A 27,069-nucleotide genomic window follows, 5' to 3' on the forward strand; every position below is an offset into this window, starting at 1 on the left:
TTCTTTTTCTTTTAAACTATGATCTGCAGAAGAGAAGAAACTCCAGTGACAGGAGAAAAACAATCATCCCAGAAGCTTTCCTAGCCTCTCCTTCCTCCTAGAGCCCTAGAGAGGATTCTGGCTTCACCTTTTCACCATCCTTTGGGGGCCTTGGTGATTCCTAATTGGGAATGAAGGGGGACGGGGTCAAGGACAGACGGGAAGCTGACAAGAGTTGGGAGGAAAATTTCCTGTTATTATTTTTGTGTGTGGGGGGGGTGTTTTGTTTTCTTTTGTTTTGTTTTTGGTGACGTGGGGGAAGAAGGGAGGGAAAAGAGGAAGAAGAAGAGGAAAGAGAAAAGCGTGGGAAGACCTGTAAGGAAGGGAGAGAGGAGAGAGGTGGATGGGGAGAAGGGCAATTTTAGGAATTACGGCTGTGATTGATTTTTTTATTTGTTTGTTTATTTATTTCCTTCATAGAGTTTAAGGCAAACAAGTAAACAATGATGTCTCTTTAGAACTGTTTTTCGGTTGCTTGAGTGAGTGGATCTCTGTGATTGTGACTCAAATGCGGGGACAATCCACCCAAGTGGCATCGCTTTCCATCCCGAAGAACAGGGTGCCCTGGCCCTGGGCGCTTCTGTTCCTCACTTCTCCTCTTGTCCACCTTTTCTCTCCCCTCCACCCTTTTTCTCCCAGCAACTCCACCCACCCCCTCCTTAGCTTGAACAGGGGAGCCCAAACAAGGTCTGCCAGTCATTGAGAACTTACCCTATGGTGCTAAGGCTCTGACATGCACTCACTCGCTCCATCTTCACAACAACTGACCCGCTACTATTGGCTTCACTTCCAGCTTCTTAGGGGAATTAAGGAATTGACCTAAAGACACACCCCTTGTCTGGAGCAGTGTCAGCATTGGAATTCACGCTTATCTGACTCCAAGTTCATAATCTTGGGCTTTGTGCTAAGCCCCCCTCAAATCTCCAGCTACACCCTTGAGAGCTCCCCTGAGTTTCAAACCATATTACCACCTAGATGGCTGATTGGCTCCTCAAAACTTTAAAAGCCAAACCATCAAAGCATCAAACCGTCATCTCTTATCAGCAGCATCACTGCCTTACAATCTCAGGTTTTGTCCCCTTCCTCTTCCTCATCTCCCACATCTAAGCAGTCAAGGCTTCTAGACTTCATTTTTTGCCATTCTCCCCCTGCCGCCTGCCCGATTTCCCTTTCTTACTATGCCTGCTTATTTTATGTTCCTATGACCTGTCCCCAGACTTCTGCCACAGCCTCCAGCTGGTCCTACATGCCTCTCTCAGAATCATTTCCCCAGGACTAAAGTCCAAATGACCCTTGCCCTCCCCATAACTCTTCAGCGTCCCCTTGGCCTGCAGAGTAAATATCAGAATTACCTTCACAGCCTAGGAGTCAAAGTTTTCTGCCCTATGGCCTCAGTCTATCTTTTCAATCTCATCTCTTTCTGAGTTGCCCCATATCCCTCTCTTGCTTCACGGTCTACCACACCTGCCCCCTGTCCCACGAAGCCGTTGCAAATTTCTACAACTTGATTCCGTCACCCCTGAATTCTCATGGTGCCTTCTCTGTAATGATCTCAAGACATCTCCAGTCTGCCTTTAACAAGAGGTCCTAGAGCAGGTCCTCCTCATTTCCCAGTGTTTGACCTTTGCAGGACCAGGGTCTTTGCCCTCTCTACCAACAGCCTAAACTCATTTTCATGTGCTGATGTGGGAATCTTGAACAATAACCAAAGGATGGACCGGAAAACCCCGCCCTCTAATGATATACTGCAGGAGAACCAGTCAACCGATAGTCTTTTGACTTTTAGCACTCTAGAAGCAGTTGGTTGCCTCCAGCTGAGAAGGAGAATTAAAGAACGTGTCCATAAGGCTGGGACTCATACCATTAAAGAATGTGTTTAAAAATAAAGGGAGATAGTCGCATGATTCTATAAATACCCCCCAAAACATTGAATTGTACACTTTAAGTGAATGAAGTGTGCAATACGTGAATTGTATCTTGATAAAGCTGTTTTAAAATGAAGGGATAGTTAGGGATTTTATAACATATTTAGCTCTCTGAGAATAGAACTCTGCTTAGAACATGTAAGATTTTTGTGTGATTTTTGGACACTTAGTACCTAAATATATAAGTGATATAAGAAGCAGATGGCCTCTGGTTTGCTTATCATCACCTCTCCCACCCCAAACCGATACAGTAGTCCTAGCTCCTTATCACCTGTGGGTCTCCCTGCCGGGCTGGTTATAGATGCTGAAGGAAGAATTTTAATCGGCACTGAGTGGTCCTTGCCTGAAGGTAGCCAGTGTTCAGAGGGCAAATACGCACCTTCAGAAAGAACATGAGTGAGTGGGTGAAGATCAGCCTTGGATCAGGGAGCCCGAAACTGTACAGAGAGCTACCAGGAGAGGCTGTGGGGCAGCCCCCTCCTTGCCTCCTGGTTCCCGGCCCTCCTCTCTACCCTCTTGAGATGGTGCCTACGCTCTCCACCCACAAGCACTCACACGCCTGGGGCTGGCAGGTGAGGCTGTGCCCAGCACGCGCATTTGGGAACTGAATTCAGCCAGCGTTTCTTTGCAGACCTTGAGGTGGTCAGGAGAGGGTGCGTCTTTCCAGCTGCACTAGAGCAGCTTCCCATGGGCGGCAGCCACGCCTGACCTACACTTCCATTTCCCACCACCACCGAAAGAGTAAACCTCATATTGGCTTCCATCCCCTCGAGGAAAAGCCCCAGAATGCATTGCCCTCACTACCTGAAATCTGGGGAACAAGCCATGCATTACACCCCCATGGGAAGGATGCTTTCTTCTTGGCTTGTATGTCAGCATGAACCCAGTCCTCACAAAACCTCAAGATGGAGCCTCTCCTCTGTTCTAGGAAGGAAAATCGGCCTTGGAAAAGCTGTCTCCATCATCCTTCAGGGCCGTGTGCGGTACACAGCATTAAATTCTGTTCATGAGATGCCAAATAGCTGGTCAACTCATTAAAAATGCAGTCATTCATGCAGACCTTTGGTCTTCACACAATGCTACTCACCAGTCTGACAAACTTGACCAAATGGATTCAGCATTTTTTTGGCCATGAAGCCTTGATATGTACTAACAGGGTAGTAAGGGCTTGGAAAGGAAACGAAATGATAAAAAGAGGTTTTGAAAGCAAATAATACTATTGTCATTAGATTCTTAGGCATAGCCCTGGATGCTTGGATTAATGCTGCCTTTTCTTTTTTAAAAAAGCACCAGCCCCTCTTCCCCCCAGCCCCCTTGGCTCCTTGCCTCCCCAGGGGGCCAGCCCCCTCCCCCAGCATCCAGGGTCAGAACTAGCTTCGGGCAGAAGGCTGAGAAAGTGTCAGAGGAGGAGGACACGTTCTGAGCGGTGAGAATTAGAGTCCTCCGCTAGGGGCCCGGGAATAATGCAACCAAATTCATTCACCAGGGAGTTCTTTAAGTGGCTCTCAAATGGCACCCATCACACAGGCAAGCCTCCGCGTCTTTGCAGCAAGCACAATAGGTACCAGATGAGTCACAGGCACCTTGGATTTTTCGTTTGCATCTAAATAAGCACTTTATATTTGCAAAGGGCTTTCCAGTCATTTGCAAAAAGCTTTCTCCTTCAACAATTCCAGGAGGGGAGTCCACAGAACTAAAGATTTATTGAGCCCCCTGTCTGACCAAAGAAAAGGTGGTGAAAAGCAGCCCTCACAGAGCTCTGGGGCTCATTAAACCCAGGCAGGGAGTTAGACTCAGGCCCTCCCACCCAGGCCAGCCTCTCTCCTCCCCCACCGCCAGCTTCCTGCAGGAGCACTCACGTAAGTCCCGCACACGCGTGCGCGCACACACACACCTCCCAGCCTAGGACAGGGCTTCAGGTGGAGGTCACGTTTCCTCCAGGATCCTGAGACTTTCAGTAGAGTGACAAGCCTACCACCCACATCCCCCACCCAAACCCATCGCAGGGGTCATTTATGCAGAACTCATTTGTGCAGAAATGTTACCTGCTGGAGGGCCTCCCACAGCCAGTTATACAGGTCTGGGACTGAAACAGGTGTCTCCTGACTCCCCCATGGTGGCAGTAGGAATGGGGCACCAAGAGTGAGCCCCTGGCCACACCAGCATCCGCCACTGTAGATGCTACGTCCTTGGAGTCAAGGAAGTGTATTTCCTATGTCTTCGGTGTCCTGGGTCCTCCCAGCTAATCTGAACTTGCATGAGTCTAAAAACAGAAGCCATCCAATAGCTACCATTTCCGTAGCATGTACCATGAGACAAGCTAAGAGCTTTTCATTCTTGGTAACCCTCACAGCGCCCCCAGCAAGATAGGGGAACTATCCTCATTTTATAAGTGAAGGGTCTGAGGCTAGACGGTGCCCAGATCACACCGCTGGTAGGTGCGGGAGTAAGAATACAGTAACCCTTTCTTCTGTAGCACGCTGCCTGATGCAGGTGCACCTACCACACTCTGGGCCTCTAGTTCGGGAGCCCCCACTGCCTGGCTGCGAAACCTGGCTCTACCCCCTAATAGCAATAGGACCTCCAGCAAGTCAGTTAACCTCTCTGGGCCTCAGTTCCCTTAACTGTTTAGTGGAGATCATAGCAACAGAGTTATCACAAGGATGAAATGAGTTAATATTTGTAAAGCACGTCAAACAGTGGCTGGGCTGTAGAAAGTGTCATATACTTGTTGGTTTGGTAAATAAATACATTTAATGTTCCTTTTAATGCTCCCAGGAACAAGGGGCAGATACTCATCAACCCGCTGATAGAGATAATCACAGATACATTGGGCTAGCACAATAATATGACAATAATAATAATACTAGTTTTTTTGAATGTTAAATAGGTACCAGGCATCGTGCTAAAAGTCTTCACAGAGATAATCTTATTCAAGGTCCCGAAGAGCCCTATCTGGCTGCATCATTACCCTCAGTGCACAGATAAGGAAATTGAGTCTTAGGGCAGCCAAATTCTGACCCAAGGCCACGCAGTTAAATGGAAGAACTGGGATTCAGACACTCATCAGTCTGCTTCCAACTGCCACGGGCTTAACCACCTTGCATGCTGCCACTGTTCTGGCCAGGCCAGAGAGAGCCCCCAGCAGAGGAGGCGAGGGAGCGAGAGGGGGTACGGGGTACGCGTGGAGTGGAACAGCGCCGGGAGCGCAGCGGCGGGACCGGGACGGCCCAGCCCAGCCCTCGCGGCAGGCGGTCACCTGCGTCTCGTTCGGGAGGAGACCAGAGGCGGAATGGCCTGCCTGGGTGCGGATTCAGGGTCCCCGCAGGTCTCCGGTACCCCGCCGGGCCGAGCCTTCCCTTCCTGCCTCCCCACAGGGCCGGGGGAGCCAGCAGGTGAGCCGTGAACTTCTCACCCGGCGGCGCTGGCAGCTCTCGCTGCATTAGGGTGCCCTCCGCTGGCTAGTTCTGGAATGGCACCTACGGCTCCCACCCCGCGGCGGGCTCCCGGGCGGGAAAAATTCTGCGTGTGGGCGAATTCGGGGGTGGGCGAATTCGGGGTGGGGGGGCTCGTTTATTCCAAGAGTTTAATCGTGTTCGGAAAACAGTACCAAAAAAAAAAATGAAACGTAACAGTGGTAAGTGTCGTTTCATCTCTCACTTCTTACCCAAGTTAACAAAATTTTTTGACAGAAATTTTCCTTAATGCAGACTTTTCGCAAATTTGCCTGATTGTAAGATGCCCTGGCTTGTTCAAAATGCACATTTCTGGGTTCCACTCTGGAAGTGCTTAATGAGAATAGCCAGGGGCGTGGCCTAGGAATCTGCATTTTAACAGGATTCCCCCCACCCCCCAGGTACTTAATAGAATCCAACTAATTGAGGAGCATTCTGGGAATCCAAAGTACTCTCAAACAGAAACCACCCTTTAATGCCACCTGCCCTGAGGAAGCCCTTGTCCCCACAAGGCCTCAGAGACTTGACAGTGCCCTTGAGAGAGTGGGGCACACAGGAGAGACATGGGCCTCAGTGGGGGGACACCTGGCTCTTCTACCAGCTTTGGAACCTTGGGTTCGTCACTCTCTGTCTCTGATTCCTCCTCTATAAAATGGAGCCAGGGGGCACCTGGGTGGCTCACTTCTTATGTATCTGCCTTCAGCTCAGGTCATGATCCCAGGGTCCTGGGATCGAGCTCCCTGGTCAGTGTGAAGCCTGTTTCTCCCTCTTCCATTCCCCCTGTTTTCGTTCCCTCTCTCGCTGTGTCTCTCTCTGTCAATTAAAAAAATAAAATCTTAAAAAAAATAAACAAATGAAATAAAATGGAGCCAGCATTGCCTACCCTGACTGAATTAACGGGAGCTTCCTGGGGGTTGCTGAACATCAACGCATAACTAGGACATCAACGCATAACTAGCTCAGTGGCAGGCTTAGGGCAGCTGAGGAAGACTAGCAAGGGCTTCAAGGCAAAATTTTAGGAATCGGTTGAGCCAGGTATTAAACCTTTGATGTAGCTTGAAATGGGCAATGGTGGGAGTATTTGCACCATGAAGATTGACAGATGGTACCAGTTAGGGCTGTTTTCTCCTGAAGAACAGTTGTTAGCTATTGAGCAGCACACCATGAATGTATGGGCGGTCAGCCTCTTTTTCATTAAAGGACATTAAATAGAAGTATTTAGAAGTAAATAGAAGGCCAGGCACCGCTGCAGGTCCAGAGAGAAGGAAGTGAGTCATACCTTTCCCTCCCATCTCCCAAAGGCTGTTTGATTACCATAGCCGCCATTTGGGTTCAAGGCTCAGCCTCTCTTCCAAGGTGCCTCAGGGATCGCTGCTAGGGGCCAGACAGTTCTGACTCCAAGCCCCAGCCCACTGCCCCAGCCCACTGCCCCAGCAGAGTTCAAAGTACCGAGAAGAGTGACAAACCTAGAGGAACACCAGGTACGACTCGCCCACTCCTCAATCGCCAGGTTAGGAACTCAAGAGAGGATTTACAATGTTTGTGCCTCAGAAGAGAGGAACCGAGATCTCACAGGCAGCCGCTGGGATGGATGGTGGGATCTTAATCTGAGCTTATTAAATAAGGACCTCTGTTTCTCCCTCTTGAGAAAGAAGCCACCTCTCGCAAGGTGGTTACCAAGGCCAAGTCTCGCAGAGTCGGCCTCCATCTCCTCCCTCTGAGCTGCTCTTGAGGGAATACAATTGGTAACACACCAACTCTAAGGCCAGGCACACAAGAGGTGAAGATTTCGGCAGGCATGTGTGCCCAGCCCCTCCAGCCCAGGGTATGTTCTTCCCTTCCTCAGCCCCAAGCCTTGAGGGACCCGAGAGGTACCAAGGAGGATCCTGCTCTGAATCTGGCCTCTGGCTTCCCTGGACAAGGAGAAGACAAAGAAAACTTGAGCCTTTTGTAGACACAGCTACACACACTAGAGTCCTTGAGCTTGGCTAGGATTCGAATTGTCCTCTTATGTGGAAGGTCTTCAGGGTCCACAAGGCAAGCAATCAACAGCTTCTTACTACTTGTGGTGTGCAAGGACCCCTGAGGATTACCAAGGCTACAGCATGATTTGAGTCATCGAGTAACAAATCATACTTTGTTATGTTATGTTTATTTGTTATGTTAGAGAACTCTGTCTCTCCACCCATGAGACAACACCCAGTTGTCTCATTATTGAACTTGCCCAGTGCCTTTTAAGGGCTTCCCTGATTAAGCCAGGCCCACCCAGGATAATCTCCCTTTTGATTCACTCAGTCTATTGATTAGTAACCTAATTACAGCAGTGATAGCACTTGGTATTCTCAAGTTCAGCCTCCATTCAATGTGGGGAATTGTACAAGGCAGGTATCTTGGAGATTGTCTTAGAATTCTGCCTTTCTCAGAAAATTATCATATGATATCCCTGATATGAGGAAGTTGAGAGGCAACATGGGGAGTTTGGGGGGTAGGAAAAGAATAAATGAAACAAGATAGGATCGGGAGGGAGACAAACCATAAGAGACTCTTAATCTCACAAAACAAACTGAGGGTTGCGGGGCGGGGGGGGGGTGGAGGGGTGGAGGCTGGTTGCGTTATGGACAGTGGGGAGGGTATGTGCTATGGTGAGTGCTGTGAAGTGTGAACCTGGCGATTCACAGATTTGTACCCCTGGGGCTAATAATACATCATATGTTAATTTAAAAAATTTAAAAAAAAATAGTTCTGCCTTTCTCAAGCAGTTTCCTGCTGGGGGCCCAGGATGGGGAGGACATGATGAAATCTACTTTTAGAGTCTGGCCACAGGAGGCTGTGGCCATTGCAAAGAGCAGCTGGTAGGAAAGAGATGCATGAATAAACAGGGAAGATGTCGTGAGTAGATGTACGGGACCAGCTATCTTTCAGCTCAGTAGCTAGAAATGTGTGAGAGGAATTGTCCCAGAAAAGACAATGCAAAGAACTGTGCATTGACCGTGGAAACCCGTGAGTTGTAGACCCAATGTTGGTGGCTCCCCCAAATTCATATGTTGAAATCCTACCCCCCAAAGTGATGGCATTAAGAGGTGGGATCTTTGGGAGATGATGAGGTCATAAGGGTAGAACCCTCATGAATGAGATCAGTGCCCATAGAAAAGAGACCCAGGAGCTCCTTCACGTCTTGCCATGTGAGGCCCCCGTGAGAAAATAGCCATCTGTGAACAAGGAAGTGGGCCCTCCCCAGACATCGAATCTGCCAGTGCCTTGACCTTGGACCTCACAGCCTTCTGAACTGTGAGAAATAAATGTTTGTTGTTTAAGCCTCTGAGTCTCTGATCGAGCCGCCTGAATGGACTAAGAGAGCATGAAAACTGGGTTTTGAAATAAGTCTAGATATTCACTAGATATTACTCATCTCTATTTTTAAAATCTCCGCCACTTGGAATAGTTGTCACTAGGAGGGGTAGAATTTATATTAGGATACAAGCAGGGGTAAACATCCTCTTTGGGCCCAGTTCTATCATTATCTGAAATACTGTGGGAGAAAGTAAAGGCACACAGACCAGCACCCAGAGTCTTGGAGGTTTGGGTATGTGAGTGCAAGTTTCAGGTTTGCTGAGCCTCAACCACCTCTGGCAAAGGGGCCTGCCAGTGGCCCAGTCTGTTGCTTTACTAACTTTATTCTTCTTTCTCCCCTTCCCTGTTTAGGAAGTTCTTCATCTCTCTTAGCGCAACCTTTCTCCATTTTCACGCAAACACCCTTTCTCTTTTTCTCCAACCAAACTCTTCTTCTCCTGCCACCCGAAGCACCTCTTTGTTCCTAGAGAACCTCTGTCCACTTTTGGAATGATTCCTCCATTCCTTCTCATCATGGCCATCCCTCCCCGCTTCCTCTCCCAGGTACACCGCGGTGGTCATGCCGGTTCACTATCAACAAGGCACGGGACAGAGCTCCTGTCGGCGCGTGGCCCTCATGATCACAGCTGTCTGGGTGCTGGCCTTTGCTGTCTCCTGTCCTCTCCTCTTTGGCCTCAACACCACAGGTAACAGTGATGGCCCCTCTTACCGACACCCATGGGATTCACGGCACCCTTGAGTGACTGTGAGTGCTTCTGAGCCTGGAAATTTCTGACCCTGATCAGCATACCTCATAATCAAATAAGGATCCCATAGACTGCAAAGCTTTGGGTTTTGATTCAAGTACAAAGCAGAACCTCATCAATTATTAGCACATAAATTTCTTCCCCAGTTAGTGAAAAATCTGGCCTCTCCTTGTCTTGAAAGAAATGTCATTGTATTTGTGGGAAGCGAGGGGCCAGTTAAAAAAATTAAACTATATTAATAATTCAGGTGAGATTTGCTAATGAAAAGATGACAATACATAATAGACTTACAATGCAAAACAACACCATAAAAGCCCTCAAATGGGATATATATTTCTAATTTTGTACTAAACAAAAATCACTTCTGGCTTTTGGGAACTAGTATCCCTAAATTACTGCAGAGTGTATTTCTTTCTTTCTTTTTTTTTTAAGTGAGAAAGAGGACATTTTTAAAAATATTTTATTCATTTGACAGAGAGAAATCACAACTAGGCAGAGAGGCATGCAGAGAGAGAGGAGGAAGCAGGCTCCCTGCAAAGCAGAGAGCCCGATGCGGGGCTCGATCCCAGGACCCTGAGATCATGACCTGAGCGGCAAAGCAGAGAACCGGATGCGGGGCTCGATCCCAGGATCCTGAGATCATGACCTGGGCTGAAGGCAGAGGCTTTAACCCACTGAGCCACCCAGGCGCCCCTGCAGAGTGTATTTCTTATATCTTAATATACAAAAATTCTGGCCATGAATTCTGGCACATGGTACATCTTCTGCTAGATGGATGGACAGACAGATGGGTGGATAGATGGACATATGGATTGACAATGTGAATATCTGAGATGTTTGGTGTTTTAGACATAAGATGTCGATCCAAATTTACACCTCATATGGAACAATGCCTTCTTTGGCTGTTCCATGTACATCTTTCGGCCTCAGGAATTTCAGGTGTTGAATGAAAACTACTGTAGGCGCATATAATGAAGTTAACACTAAGTATTTGTGGAGGACTAATGGAGTCATGTTCTAGTGTTCATCTGGATTTGTTTAATGCCTACTATCTTCCAAGATCATTAGTTTCTGGTGTGGATGTATAAATCACACAGCTGTGTATTTATATGTATACAGATATTATATGTAACACATTGCATGTAAATATTGGCAAATCCTAACGTATAAATAGTCATCAAAGAGTCATTTGCTGCCCAATGATTCAAAAGTCAAAACACATTTGGGAAGACAGATAGAGGCTCTGGAGTCAGAAAAGTTACATTCAAACTTCAGTTCTGCTACTTACCAGCTGTGTTTCTGGAACAAGCTACTTAACTTTTCTAAGTTTTCTTATTGATAACTTTGGAATAATAATACACTGAAGAATATACTTGACCAAGTTAATTTCCAGCATTTTTATATGTCCACCCGGCATGTAAGACCAACAACTTCATTTCTAAAACCGCGTGTTGTGTTTGAACTCTTTATAATAGATGCCGTATTGAGGTAGGTATCTTACGGTCTTTACTCACTACCTTCAGGCCTGTAACGAGACCATGTATATCTTTACATGTGACTCAGGAGATTTTTCAAAGCAAATTTCAGCTCTAAATAATGTTCACTTTAATCACTGACTAAAATCTGATGCTACGTGTGACATAATTCCACTGTACCTGCTTCGTAGAGCTTTTTCTGATTATTGGAATAACATATGTAGACCAGCCAAACACAGACCATGCGCTCAAGGTCAGGTTTCTTTGTCTGCTACATTGAAGGGTAGTTGAGTCATCCAGCGAATATTTGCCTAGTTAACTCAGGGAGTTCCTAAAATATAATGTTACTACCATGTTTGCATTTACCCTTTACCATTTGTTACTTTGTTGTTTTCCCTGAATAACACTTTATACACACAAACAGGGTTGTGGACACACATATACTCCCCAAAGCAACATTCCCTAACACAACTCTTAAGAGGCTGCCTGGCATTAAAATGCTATTTTTGGTGGGTGTTAAATACGCTTTTGGGGTTCATCTGCTAACTAAGCCACCTTCTGTATCTTGGTTTCTATACAAAAATACATTAGTCTAAGTTGGACTCTGTAGTATGGGACTCACACCCACCGGTAGACCACAGCACCACATACCCCTGGCCAGCAGCAAATCCCCACCAGCATTCAGTCCGTGGAGGGGCTCCTCTTATTCATTCTGGGAGGTTGGCAGGGGCTGCTGTACTCATGCACACACACACACACAGACACAGACACAGACACACACACACACACACACACCCTAGTAACAGTTAAAAACAGTCTCAAAATCTGACATTAGACAAAGTTCCCAGTTAATGTCAACATCTAAAGTGAAGATGAATGATGAGCTAATTGCAGTGTTGTTGCCACCAGTGAGATCATTATTATTCCAGAAACAAAACTCAGAAAACTGTCTTTCCAAAAGGATTTTCAAATATAGAATTGAGAAGGCAAAAAAATGCCTGTGGCTTAGCATGTACACTCTCACTTCTCTCTCATCTCTTTCAATCTCTCTCTTACTTGAAAGATGCACATGATTTATTCTAGCACAACTTTTTCTCAGTCATTTATTTATTTATTTACTTACTTACTTATTGTAGCAATCTCTATCCCCAACATGGGGCTTGAACTCACAACCCCAAGATCATGTTCTTCTGACTGAACCAACCAGGGCCCCCCTCTTACTTTTAAGTTTATTAATAAGATTAATTAGTAAGCCCTCCATTTATTCATGTATAGCCTCCAAGTGTCGGGTCCTTTGTAAACTCCAGTGGATATTGGCTACCGCTAATGTGATTATTGTGTGTTAGAAAAGGTTTCTGTGTGTCAAAATTTAACTAGGCACCTGCTCCAAGAAAGTCTGAGCAGCAGCAGTTCTGCTGGTGGTTGGAGAGGCCAGTGACCTCGTCCTAGAACACAGTTCAGGGAATTGGTGAGCAGGACTCAAGACGAGGAAGCCCAGCTGTCCTCCTCTGCCTCAGTCTGACCTTCACAGTATGGCTTCATTATCTTGATGGATGTGGGTTCCATCTATAAAGAAGTTCCTAAGTTCACATGAAAGCCCAATATAAATGACTTCTCTCAGCTATTTGTTTCTACTCACCCTGTGAAAAGTAAAGGAGAAAAGGGCAGGATAATGCCAATGACGCCTGATATCGGAAGTGGCCGGATTTCCACGAAGCTGTGCAACACAAAAGAACTTTCTAGCAGAGCCCTTCTTAATGAAATGAGCTGCCATATGGGATTGTGAATTATCAGACAACATAAGGCAGAAAAAAGTTCAACTTCAGTTTCCTTCCTCTCGGCGTTATTCTTACTGTCCGAGTAAAGGGCAACATGAATTTCTGGAAATGCACATAAGGCAGGATCTTCGGTCATAGAGAGGTCCAAGGTTGGGGGGCCTGGCTGATCGGTGTTGCCCCAGCTCCCAGCAGGGACCCAGCAGTCTAGCTAAATACCCCATCATTGACAGCATGGAGTACTGGTACTAGAGGAGACTCTAAAAATCCTTGAATGGGTGGCCCAATCCTGGGTCCTGGGATCGAGCCCCGCGTCGGGCTCTCTGCTCGGCTGGGAGCCTGCTTTCCCCCTCTCTCTCTGCCTGCCTCTCTGCCTACTTGTGATCTCTGTCAAATAAATTAAAAAAAAAAAAAAAGAATAACAGGCTCATCCTGAATTCAGATGCATCAGGCTCTCCCGTCTCTGGGAACAGGGTGAAGACAAATCCTTCCATGAGCTTTACGCTCATGAAACTGTTGAGCCAACCTGCTTTTGGTCTTGCCCTTCATATCACTGTGGGACTCAAGTTCCCAGGCTGGTCCACAAAAGCCTCTCCCTCCCCTTTGCCGAGCCAGTGATTTTGTCACCCAGCATGGTGCCTGCAACACCGGATGAGCTCCATGAACTTTTGTTGAATGAGTAAGTGGTTGAGTTCTTCTTATCACCCTTTCTTCCTTCAGTGTTAAGATCAGTTGGCCTAAACATCCAACATCTCAGGGAATGAGGCGTAACCCTCTGGTTTTCCCCACTGTCTTCCAGCCAGCAACTGCTTATGTGCTCATTTGTCCATTTGTCTCCTATATTCATCATTCTTGTATTCATCCCATAGCTACTGTACTAATAGCACAGAACTGTTTAGGTTAAATTATCAAGACAAGGCAGCTCATCTCCTGGGGCGGGGGGCCTCATTGTCTTCACCCTCTCATCTGGGACTCAGCGGAGAGAAGCTTCCAGAATTGCTGCCCTACCAACGGGACACATAGCCAGACCAATCCCAGTGGGAGCCGGGGCAGGCCCTCACTCACCGGTTACCAGCCTCCTGGGTCACTTTACCCACTGGCAGACCTCACAGGACTTTGTGGCCTGGAGAAATTGTGGGAGAGACCACAGAGCTTGATCTAAGGACGGGCAGCAGTTTACTCAGATAAGAGAGGAAGGAAGGGATGACTGTGCAGACTCAGTGATTGTGAAATAGCTCTGTGTTCTCTATTCACTCTTTCTCATGTGTTTGCTTTCGATATTTTAATGGAAAAATAAATACTTGCCCATGATAAAACAGAAGGTATGGGGATCCATAGACACCCATATAGGTAGGTCTCCCTTCTACCCTAGATCATTAGCTGCCCTGTGACCCTCCCTAGAAGCAAACACTAATAATCATAAAGATAATGCTTGAAACAAGTATGCATAGACACACGTGTGTGTGTGTGTGTGTGTGTGTGTGTGCATGTGCCGGTATATCCACTTTCTACACAAATAGAAGCATACTATACCCACTTTTGCTCCTGGCTTTTTAAAAGTAGGTGTGAGTACCCTTGGGTACGAAGGAGCACGCTCGTTGCGATGAGCACGGGGTGTCTGTTGTATGTCAGTGAAGAAATCACTAAATTCTACACCTGAAACTAATATTACACTGGACCTTAACTAACTGGAATTTAAATAAAAACTTGGGGGGAAAAAGTCAGAGTTAATATATAAAATCTAGAGGTCAGCTTCCCAGAACCCAGAGGAGGGTAGAGAAGGGTCGAAGGTATATCTGGAGGAACGAATGGGACGTACCCCGAACACCAGCAATGGTAACCAGACAAATAGTGGGAGGGCATCTATCCCTGCCCCCCTTCTCACTAGCAAAATGTGCTCAGGCCTCTCCTCACAGGAGGCATTTAAGTCAAGGTCAGATGCTGACCCCAGTGAGCTGATTTCAGGAAGAGGGCTGATCGCTGCCTACATGAGTCCTGATAGGTTCAGAAAGACCAGCATGTGCCACTCTGTCCCACCCCCATCCCTGTCTCCCCCAGAACACCAGAAAATGTCCATCTGGTGACCACTGCTCGAAGTTTTATAAGCCATTTCCTAAAGGATGCTGACACAGACTTGGCAAGATGATATTAATTTTTCCTGAATTTTACCCTCCTCCCAAAAGGATCAAAAACCTTGGGAGCAGCTCCTCAAGATCCTCGTGTGAGTGTTCTCATTAAAATGACTCACTGAGAACGGAGTATACTTTTTTTTTTTATTATTAGCTGTTGCTCCTCTCCCTCCCCTATAGATAGTGTTCTTTGTAAGTCTCTCTACAGGTTTTCATTCCAAATGATACCTTGCCTTTTAAGTTCAAACAGCTCAGAGGAGGTATATAATACGTAGTCATAGTAAAGAATAAATAGTAATAATAATAGCTACCATTTTTCCTCATTTAATCTCACAACCCCTCCATGAGACCTTATTTTTATCCTCCTTTTCAGATAATGAAGCTGAGGCTTGACATAGTTAAGCAATGTGCCCCAGTTCACTTAGTAAATGGCAGACCTGGGTCTCCCACCCCAGACCTGGCCTCTGTCTATCTCAGAAGACCAAAATGCAGAATGAGGGGCCCATACGGCTGGCTGCAGCCCTCTCCTCACTAGCTTTCCTCTGCGGCTATCTCCTTGAAGGCCAGATCTGGGGTTGTTGAGAATCCCCCACCCTTTATGAAGAGTGGATGGGTGTCCCGACAGCTGTTGCTGACAGTGCTGGCCTCCCAGTGATAGAGGGGGTGAATTATAGCGGTAGAGGGAGGTAAGTCAAAATCACAGAAAGAACGTTGGTTTTAAGGTCAGAATGACTGGAGAAACAGACCCAGGCTGGGCCCCTTTCAGGCTGTGTGGGGTGCTGGGCCATTTACTGAACCTCTCTGAGACTTAACATGCTTATCTGAGAACAGAGCCAGTAAAAGCTCCTGTGCCACAGGGATTAGGTGAGAGGATATGCATCCAGTCCTTGCCACACCATCTGGAAGATACTTGTTTTCTTCCCTTTTCTCTCCCAGACGAGGCACATTACAGGCGTTATTCTGGGCATTGAAGGAATTTCAACAGCTGGTAGCAAAAAAAGGCAAAACCACAAGGACTCTCTAAAGTGTAAGGACAGGTGCATTTCAGGATATAAAACAGGGACGAAGGTGCTCCTCATTTCACATTGTCCACCGTGACAATCTCCCTAACAGCCCTCTCCCTATCCTACCCCTGACCAGTCCAGAGATTCCCTAAAAAATAGAATTTCCTGTCTTCAGCCCCAACCTGCCTTGGACCTCAGGTTCAAATTGGAGATCTGGTATTCTCAACAAATGCCTCCACACCAGCAGGCGCTTTTCTGGGGAGCCGCCTCACTCCCGGGAGCCTCTGGCCTGTTGCTCCATGACACTGTCCCCAGCCTCCCGGGCCACATTGCTCCATGACACTGAACACAGCATTCAGGAAGACTGCCTGTCTGTCTAGACTGAGCCCTTCAAGGGCGGACATGTTTGTAGTCCCAGTTTAGAGAGTATCTGGCATGTAATCGCTGGGTAATTTTCCTTTTAAGGGAACTGTGAGCAACACAAAGATGAATTGGACCTTCTCCCCTCAGGGAACTGACAACATAACATCCCCGTCCCCACAACTTAACAAGCAGCCGCGTGGGCTAACCACACAGAAGAGGCAAGGCAAGGGCTGTGGGACACAGAGGAAGGAGGAGCTGCTTCTGACTGAGGAGCTGGTGAAAGCCGCCACAAATGAGGCACATGTGACCTGAGACTCGGGGGGCGGGAGGGGGGCAGCACCCTTGCTTCCCCATGTTCTGTGTGGATTAAATGGTCGAGACACCACACATGGTATGGGGCCATTTTGTGTGCTCCCCACTGATGTCTCATATTGGCAAACTGCTTTGCTTTCTCCTTTTCTCTCACTCACAGGAGACCCCAGTGTCTGCTCCATCTCCAACCCTGATTTTGTCATCTACTCTTCAGTGGTGTCCTTCTACCTGCCCTTCGGAGTGACTGTCCTCGTCTACGCCAGGATCTACATGGTGCTGAGACAGAGGAGACGGAAACGGATCCTCACTCGACAGAACAGTCAGTGCATCAGTGTCAGACCCGGCTTCCCTCAACAGGTAAGCCCCTCGGAGGGGCAGAGGGAGAACGGTGCCTGACCCAGTAGCTTCCTAGCCTTGTGTCCAGAAGTCCTTGCTGCTGCTCATGCTGCCACATCGGAGACACACATCTCACACCCACCTTCGAATCTGCTCCTATTGGCTCTGCTTTAGAGTAGGAAATCGAATCCAGAAAGTGCATTGTGAGTCTTCCCTAGAGCTCACAATGCTTGGCAAGGTGATAGGATAGTTTCTGGATGTCTTCTGCTTTCCATCGAAGTTCTTCATTGCCCCCAAATGCCCAATGGTACAAATGTCACATCGATTGGCAGCTGTAGGGTGGCAGCTGTCCCGTGTACTGCTGGTAGGTCCCCAGGACTGGCTTTTGAGCAGACCACTTATTCCAAGAATCACTGGGGCCCATAGAAAGTTCTTTTTCTTACTAGATGTGTCTCTGTGTCAAGGGGCTGACCAGGTTAGGAAAGGGAGTGCTGATGATACGTGTTATTGGGCCTTTCAAGGCTCTGAAAAGGAGCTGCTTCAGCACTGATCTTCCATTTGCTTTGATCTGGAAAGTCGGCTCATCCCCGTGTCCAGCACATGCTTGCCATCTGCTAGGGAAGGGACAGCAGGAATATTATACAGCATCTGCCTTCATGGAGTTTAGAATCTAGACAAGCAGATAGAGCACCCCTCTACCCAAAGTTAACTAACAGCCCCGGGATGTTTGTGGATTGACATGAAGACAATTAAGCACCGAAATAGAAGTGCCTTAGAGGTTATGAGAGAAAAGGTCGATAGGCTCAGGAAATGGCTTCAGAGACAGAGTGAGAACTGAATTTGATGTTGAAGGCAGGTCCAGTGCGGATGCCCAGATTAACCTTTAATGACCTGAGTGAGAGTCAGTCTCTCAAAACTGAAGTCCCACAGTGTGGATAGAACAAGAATATTGGTTCCCATGAAATAGGAGGTAAGGACCTGAAACATTGAGGATATTCGAAACATTGCCATCTATATGATTCATCCATGGAGACCTTAACCTACAACTCTTTCTCCTTCAACCCACCCTAGTCTTCCTGTCTGAGGCTGCACCCCATTCGGCAGTTTTCAATAAGGGACAGATTTCCATCAGATGCCACTGGACAAATGGTAAGTAAGCCGTGTATTTGGTTACAGGAGAAATATAAGATACCTCTTCTCAACATTCTGACTTGACTTGCTTCCACTTTCACCACAGAATGGAATGGTCCCAATGTTTTACTTGTATCTCTTGTATATAACAAATATGAGATCCTGATTGGAGCTTCAGAATAGGAATCACCAAGTGATCTACAGAAAGCATATCACTCTTGAGCTAGATCTCAATGACTGGAACCAGTGACTCTTGGACATGGTGTGAAAATGCCATCCAGAGTCACCTGGCTAGAAGGAATAGGGTGTCAATGAAACACACATGGGCAGAGCCAAGAAAAACACAGAAGAGAAAGAGAAAGAAGACTCACATCACTACTAGAAAAATTCTCAAGTGTCCCTGCTTCACCAGCTCCAGTTCAAGGTCTTAGGTGCAAATTTCTAATTGGTTGGGCTTAGTTTATGTGCCAGAGCTCTAAATGTCTGGTAAGGATGTGTGGAGAGTGAATATATGGCTTTTATGGCTTCAGTAATAGGAGCTAAGGAGTCCTGACTGCTACTCGAGATTGACATAGTGTCTGATTCTTCAAACATGGAAAGAAGTTTAGATGTTGAGCACACACACATCTCCACCAAATAACCAGAAATGTCCACATACTCTCAGGGTCTACTCAACCTAAATCAAAATTTCCCAAGTTCTTTTCTGTTTTACAAATGAGGTTCAAAGGTATTTAATTAACTTGCCCAAGGGTCCTTCTAATAAGTAGGAAAGCTGAAGTGAAAATCCTAGGTTTTCTTTCTTTACTTTTCTTATCTTTTCTTTCTTTCTTTCTTTTTTACTTTTTATTATGGAAATTTTCAAAAATAAAAAAAGCAGAAAGACAACTAATTCAAGGCAAATTAACTCATGCAATTAACTCATGGCCGATCTTATTTCATTTCATCTGCACTCCCCCCTACACTCATCCATGCCCATTGGATTCTTATGAAGCAGATCTCAAACATTTTGACCTTTCAACAAAAATATTTCTGTAAGACTCTCTAAGGAAGACTTTATAAAATGTATGACCATAATACATAGCCCTAAACAAATAAATAACTCCCTATTATCATTAAATATCCAGTCAGTGTTCACATTATTCCAATTGTCTTACAAGTCTTTCATAGTTTATTCGACTCGAAATTCAAATAAGACCCATACTTTGCAACTGGTAAATGTGATTGTTGTTGTTGCCATTTATTTGTTGAAAAAAACTGAGTCATTTGTCTAACGGAGTTTCCCACATTCCAGATTTTGTGATTTACATTTTAGTAGCATCATTTCACATGTTCCTCTGTATATCCAGCTCATTCTAACTCAAAAAGGCCAGGCTATACTCCTATACTACCCTCCTCAAGGGGCCATTGTGATTCTCAAATGTTCTATATCTGGTAGGTGTTTTTTAGTTGTGAAGTCAGAAGCAGATTTCATGTACCTTAACTTTTCATGATCCTACACTCTCAGAGATGCTCTCCAGAGGTTTCACAGAATGATGATTTCCTCTAACTTCTTTGCATGCCCTTTCCTTTTCAGGAACATGCAGAAGATAAACAGTGTCCCCAGAAATGTCAGGATCCTCTCTTGTCCCACCTACAGCCACTCTCCCCTAGCCAGGCACACATGGAGCTGAAGCGTTACTACAGCATCTGCCAAGATACTGCCTTCGGGCGACCAGGCTTCCAAGAAGCCGGGGGAGAGTTGAAAAGGGAGGGGAGGACTCGGAACTCCCTCAGCCCCACCATGGCACCCAAGCTCAGCTTAGAGGTTCGAAAACTCAGTAATGGCAGGTTGTCGACATCTCTAAAGCTGGGGCCCTTGCAGCCTCGTGGAGTGCCACTTCGGGAGAAGAAGGCAACCCAGATGCTGGCAATCGTGCTTGGTGAGTTTGGGTCATGTTGAGTTGGGTTGAGTTGGGTTGAATTTGGTTGGATTAGGTTGAGTTTGGTGGAGCTGGCAGAGGGTACTAAGGAAACACATTTGTCAGAAATGGAAATCCAATAATGATAATATTTATAAATGCTTGCAATACAATTGAGAAGGGTATGTGTATCAATGTTAACTCGGGAAAATTCAAAAGACCTGGGCTGAAATTATGAAATATAAAATTGAACATGTGACTTAACTGAACTGCATTTGTTCATTGTGTTTGTTGTCTACCCCATGAAATTAAAATGGATAAGTCAAATAACAAATAAGATAATAATTCAATAAAAGTGTCTGGCATATATTGGATATTTAATAAAGGCTGACTTATTCTAAAATATTAAGTGAAAAAATAGGGATGCAAAAAACTGCTGTCATATGGTGTGATAACATCTAGATTATTTCAAAGACGGAGAAAGAAAAACATGAAAATTAATTCACCAAGATGTCAAAAGTGATTGTCTTTGAGTGGTGGGTGGTTATTTTTCTTCTTTCTACTTTTCTGTATTTACCAAGTTTTCCATAATGTACAAAATCAGGGTTCGTTTTTACAGTAGAAAAATAGAAAATATATTTAAAGAGAAAAAGTTGATAAATCACAGATAGCATGTAGAGTTAGTGAAGGCAATTCGTCCTGTTCACTGCCATTGACAAACCTTCCTTTCTCGTGTCTCAGGGACTTTATGAGGACACCTGGATGTAATCTCAACAGCAGGAAACGTCAGTCATGTCTTTAAGGTCCTCTTTCCTGTCAGTGCCTAGGGTCATGTCTTGCACGGCTAGACAATAAATAAATATTTGAATTGAACTGAGAAGTAGAAAAGACTAGTAAAGAGCTACCTAAATATCAAACTAGAAAAGTTGATTTAGGAACAAAGGCCTGAGATGAATCAAAGATGTAAACATGTAATTTTCTCATCCAAAAAGAAAAGAAAAGAAAGAAAAATGAGGTGGCTAATCACACCTCCTTCATAGGGTTGGTATAAAAATTAAAGGGGCATGTACAATTCCAGCATGGTGGCTGGCACAAAGCAAACAACCGTGAGTCATTTTCACGTTATAACACAAGGAGTAAGCAAACCCCTGACCCAATTTCTCTCTTCTTTTGCAACCCAGGGGCCTTCATTGTCTGCTGGCTGCCCTTCTTTTTGACCCACGTTCTCAATACTCACTGCCAAGCCTGCCATGTGTCCCCAGAGCTTTACAGCGCCACCACGTGGCTGGGCTACGTGAACAGTGCCCTCAACCCCGTGATCTATACCACCTTCAATGTCGAGTTCCGTAAAGCCTTCCTCAAGATCCTGTCTTGCTGAAGGAGAGGAGAGTGGACTCCCTGTGCCCACCCTTAGCTGACAGGCCATCAGGCCATCGGCCAGGGCCCGCTCAGAACGACAGTGCTGTGTTCTGTGGCGTGAGATAGGAAGAAGACTCCTGGAGCCAGGACCTCCCTGAGTGGCAGGTTTAGCTAACTGCTTCTTCCTAAACAGAATGTTCTACCTCCCCAGCTAAAATCTGACTCCATCCTGGCAATCTTCAAGTAGTTGGGAGGTCCCCGAGTGACAAGCAATCATTCAGAAAGAAGCTCATAAAACATGACTCTATACACACACACACACACACACACACACACACACACACACAATTGTCATCAGAGACATGATTCATCACAGTGATGGAAAAATGAACAGTTATAATTGTCAACTCACCAGGGGTCCTTGAAATCTCAGCCAGTAAACCATTGCAGAATAGCCAGTCTCTCTTCCTTCAAGCCTCTACTTAAACCAACAGGCTGACCTTGTGCAGTTGTGGGCCCATACCCTTGTGGTCATTCCTATTGTTTGCTGTATGCTGAATTATAAGGGCACCTTATACCTCTCTGTGGAATCTGGCTGCAGCTGATGAGGGAGACATTGTCCCACATTGGGACCTGGGCTTCCTTTCAAACCTTGCTACCCCTGCCCTGTAGCTCTCACTAAGAAGGTCCTCTGACTCCATTCCTGTATTCTCAGAGGCTCAACTCCAGAGTAATTCGGGATGAGGATGTTAAGGAAGTGGCCGCTCCCACTATAGAATCACTTTAAACTCAATGGTTCATAACATGCCTTAGATATGCTTTTCATAATGCTATAAGGTTTTCCTACCCATGCATCTTCATCTCCTACTTAATAGTGACCCAATACTTTCAGACCCTAAACCCATTAAGTCTTTAGTGTCTACAAAGTGCCAGTTACTTCCCAGGCTCTGGATCGATGACAATGAAGAAGACAGCTCCTGCCTTCAAGGAGCCCACCACCTGCTTCTGCGTTTTTTCATTCACCTGTAAGGGTAGTAGGGACTCCCCTAGACTGTCAGAGGACCTCAGAACTGAGGGCACCAGGCAGGGTAGCTGTCCAAAGATGTCACATGTACAGTCTTCATAAAGGCCTAGTGCAGAGTCTGCACAGGGCCACTCCAACAACTGAAATGAAAGGCATGATAGAAATGTGTCAATGTTATTCAAAATTGCAGTTAGAAGGAACTTGAATATTCTCACCACTTCCCTTTTCACCTAAAGAAGCTATTTCTCACTGCCTAGAGAATCCAGATACAATTTATGGATAATTTACGAAGTGTTATCATCTTGAACGTCAATAAGTTTACTGTGAAGAGCTGTTTGTGCACAGGTGTGATAGATGTCCACTGCGATTCTGGTAAAATTTTGAAGTATACAAGAACTTTACAAAGAATCCAAGGCTTCTTTGCCCCATCTTTATTCCTCTAACCCTTAAGTGTGTAAGAAGAAAATTTATACCCCCAGTGATTTAGTTACCTGTTACTCCTGAATGCTTTTAATGCCAGCATTTGTTAAATGTTATTGCCTAGAATAGTATTTATATTGTAAGTCTGGCGGAAAAATTCTGTGTGCCTGCTAGTTTCCTGTACCTCATGCCGTCTAGCTCAAGGGGTTTATCGGGCAAGCAGAACTGGGGACTAAAACTGTTACATATCTGAAGAAGTAAAAGTACATGATTCCCAGGATTTTCCATGCAAAATAAACAGAAAACAAGCAGGACAGTGGGTTAAAATTAATAAAATTCCATGTCAAAATGAGATTTCTAAAAATAAAAACATAGTGTCAGTATTAATATATTTATGAAGAAGAAGGATGGCAAATATTGCGTGTCCTTCCTTTCCATCAAGTCATTAAAACCTTAGGATAACCTTAAGAGAAGATAAACTCAGTTTTGGAGGTGAGGAAACAGGCTAACAGGCCAAGGTCACACATTCAGTAACTGGCAGAGCTGGGGTTCAAGTGTACGTCTACCCGATTCGCAAGCCCATGCAACCAACCGCTGGGATACACCGCCTTCCACCAGAGAGGGAAATGGGTGGGAGAAAAAGACGGGGAGTAAAAAACGGAGCCAAGGTCCCGGGAAGATCCTCGGCCTACCTGACTCACCTCCGTCCCTTAACTTCCGGAGGCGGCCTGCCCAGGGCAATGCTCTCCCCTTCCCGCCACGTTTAACTTCTAAAACAGTCACACAACAAAGTCATAATCTGTTTGTATAAAACCAGGTGACAGACCTCGGAGAGCGTTTGGTTCTACTCTCTCCTTCATTTACATAAAAGGAAACGGAAGTCGAGAACAATTGTCCCCGTTGGCTAATGACAGATAAGAGTGCCAATACACTGGACTCTTCCATAAAATCTATAAACTCCATATAGATACAAGGAGAAAGTCAATCTGTCACCTTCACCCTTAAACTGAGGGACATCTTCTCCCTAGACAGCAGCCTCTTATCCCTAATCGGAGACAACATCCCTTTCCCAGAATTTTCTTCTGGTCTAGGAAGAGCCTTCTAGAAGAATTCCGAGCACTCTCCTCAGCCTCTTCAGCCTGGAATTCCTCACTCTGCCACCTCTGCCTCAGTAGTTCCCACCAGGAGCCAGCACTTAACCTCACAGCTTGCTACTTTCAGAGCCAGCGTGGCCAAAAGTTCCAGGAGAGACGTTGGCCAGAATGAAGCAAGGCAGAGTTCTTGGGGCAAACCTGTTCAGGGGCCTAAAAAAAGCCTCAGGGCCGGCCGTACTATTTGGGTGAAATGCAAATAGTATGGAAATCAGAGAGATTACAACCGACATTCAACTCTAAATCATAAGTAAATATTTTCTTCTTTTAGAACACTATCCTCTATACTCCTTTCATCGACCATGTACTAAATCAACCGCTTATTCAGTAAATACTGGTCTACCACCTTCCATGTGCCGGGCATGGTATAATGCTGGGAAACATCGTCAAGGGAAACAGGGTCCCTGCCCCCAACGCTTGTAGTACAGTGGGGAGGTTGAATTTGTGTGTACACTGATGACCTGCTTTTTTGTCTATAGTAAAGGGATTTCGTGGTTTTTGAAAGTCCTCTATTCAGCCCTAAAGAGGCTTCCCAGACAAGTATTGTCAGGGTTAAGACATAATTAGGAAGTACGAAGGGTGTTCCAGGCAGAGAAAAACCTTTAAAGAGCTGAAGATATGAACAAGCAAGGAGCACGCAAGGAATCTCAAGTAATTCCATCTGGCTGTAGAGAAGAGACCATAGGACAGGAAAGGAAAGGGCCTCATCTTTGGAGACCTCCTGAGCTAGTGGTGATAACTCTTGCAGAAAACCTCTAGATCTTCCCTCCACTTCCCTCCATGTGGGCAACACACATCGCAGACGACTTACTTAACTGACTTATTTAATTACTTCCCTCTGAGCTACAGTGAATTTCAATAAATGCAGAATTCAATTTGAATTCTTTGCTCTTTTCTCTGCAAGAGGAGGGGAATGGCTGGCTGAATGGAGGCAGAGTCAGAGATGGTTAAAATGAAGGCAGTTCAGAGAGTTTGGGTCAGAAATTGAGGGGCAATAGAGGGGGTTAGGGATCAGGCAAAGAAATTTGTTTTCCTGAATGCTTGGGTCAGAACTAAACAGAGAAGCAGAAGGGTTCAGGAATTTTCTCAGAACTGGCTGTTTCCTGCAGGTCCTGACTCCCAGGCCTGTGCTCTCATCCTTTGGTATCTGCTGACATCAGAAAACTGAAAAAGCTTAATTTGAATCAACACACAAAGAGCAGAGAGGGGATGACAGGCAATTAACTTGATTCCTCCTTTCTACCTAATTCTCTCCTCATCAGCTTAGGAAGGGAGTGAGTTTCCATGACTACCTCCTGACACGGAGACTCAGTGGAGGGTGATGCCAATGTCAGCTCGGCTCTGTCGCACACGCTGACAGAGGCAGAACCTGGGAGTCAGTGCCAAGCACAAGTCCTGGGACCTCTTGCCCCCACCCACCCCAATGGCCTTCTTCACTAGACAGCAATTAGATATCATGAATTAGAAGTGCTTTGCCACCTATAAAGTTGTAACAAATGTGAGAGATTGTTATCATTGATATCACCACCATCATCATCATCATCATCATCATCCTCATCATCATCCCTCCCCCCCAAGCAGCTATTTTTATTCCTCTCTGGTTCACAGCCCATCTTTCTTTCTCCTTGCTGATTCTCTAATTGTCTCATGTTATCAGGCACAATCTGTTCAGCCTCCCACATGAAATCTGATTTTTCTCTTGTCTTTTATTCCCTACATGTACCCAGGATACTTGGCTGAATTTGTAGTGAAGTTGTTAGGCAAATGGCTAGTCCTTAACAGCACACCCTTTCCCTGCTCTGCCAGCCACGTGCCCAAGTATAGCATGATCTGATGTCAGGCTGATGGCAGGTGTGTGCTTGCTAAGGGTGACCTTGGTGGAGGGGAGGGGGGTCTCTGCTCGTCTCCTGACCAGGGAATGAGAAGCAGAATGCACGTACCCCTCAAGACTTTCTGTCTCTGTTCCTCATGATGTCTGAGCCGAATGTGTTTCCTCTTGCTCCACCTCTTCCTTCCTGAGAAAAGTGCTCCGGATATAGTACATTCATTTCTGAGGCCCCCGTATCAAATGGCCACAAACCATGGGGCTTAACATAACAGAGACTTCTCTCCTAGTTTTGAAACCTCCAAGTCCAAAATCAAGGTGTTGGCAGGGCCATGCTCTCTCTGAAGTCTGTAGGGGAAGATCTTTCTTTGCCTCTTCCTAGTTTCTGGTGGTTGCCAGCAATCTTTGGTATCCTTAAGTGGGGTGGCATAACTCCAGTCTCTCCTCCGACTTAACATGGTATTTCCCTGCTGTGTGTGTGTGTTTGTGTTCAAGTTTCCCCCTTCTTATAAGTCATCAAATTAAAACCCGCCCTGATTCAATGTGACCTCATCTTGACTTGATTATATCTGCAAAGACTCTATTTCAAAAGAGGCTTACATTTACAGATTCTGGGGGTTAAGACTTCAACATATCTTTTAGGGGGGACACAAGTCAATCCATAAAATATGGAGAAAGTGATCTGGAAGGCAAGAGGACTTGGAACTTGGACGACTTGGGGTAAGGCACAAAAGTTGTGTCATTCACAATGTAAGAGGTCAGATTCCAGCCTTGGCATATAGACTTTTTAGTGGCCTGAGTCAAATGTGCAAACTTCCTGGCGCTCAACTTTGTTATCAATAAAATGGTAAGTCTGAATTCCTAAGCTCTGATAAGACAAGCTAAAAATAATTCTAGAAGGACATAAATTATCTTCTGAGCCTTAAAAACCTACAGGCATGCTTATTAATAAAAGTCCAACTGTTCAAAAACCATCCTTAATAGTCTCTGTTTTAAAAAATAAATGAAATGAAATGAAAAGGAATGCAATAGTAAACTCATTAGAGCTGAAGAAAACTGAAGGAATGTCCTGTAGTTCCCCTACTTCATGTAGCACCACTCCAGGTGGGTGACGGTAAAGATGGTGTTTGCCTTTAGGAAAAACTTGCGTAATGGAGTCTTGCCTTATGCTTTGAGCAGATTCCATAAGACTTTGTATTAAAGACCCTTGAAAAGCTTGTATTTATCACAACATAAAATCATGGGATTTGAAACTTGGGAGGGACTTTAGCCTGGTCTCCAAGTCATTGAAGAAATTCTCTCTAATATCCCTGACCCATGATCATCACCCTGCTGTATTAAAAAGCTGGAT

The 27,069-nt window shown here is 45.7% G+C and overlaps 1 protein-coding gene across 1 annotated transcript in view; it reads left to right on the plus strand.

Annotated features, from left to right (window-relative positions):
• The window catches only part of DRD3 (dopamine receptor D3), a 39,052-nt gene extending 17,735 nt beyond the window's left edge, over positions 1-21,317 (plus strand). Inside the window, exons 4-7 of the mRNA XM_046003266.1 lie at positions 9,314-9,456; positions 16,735-16,931; positions 19,678-19,960; positions 21,121-21,317. Coding sequence (XP_045859222.1) covers positions 9,314-9,456; positions 16,735-16,931; positions 19,678-19,960; positions 21,121-21,317 — 820 coding nt within the window. The remainder of the gene's footprint in view (positions 1-9,313; positions 9,457-16,734; positions 16,932-19,677; positions 19,961-21,120) is intronic.
• Positions 21,318-27,069: the final 5,752 nt, after the last annotated feature.

Source organism: Meles meles, chromosome 4 (assembly GCF_922984935.1).
Source record: "Meles meles chromosome 4, mMelMel3.1 paternal haplotype, whole genome shotgun sequence".
NCBI classification, from domain to species: domain Eukaryota; kingdom Metazoa; phylum Chordata; class Mammalia; order Carnivora; family Mustelidae; genus Meles; species Meles meles.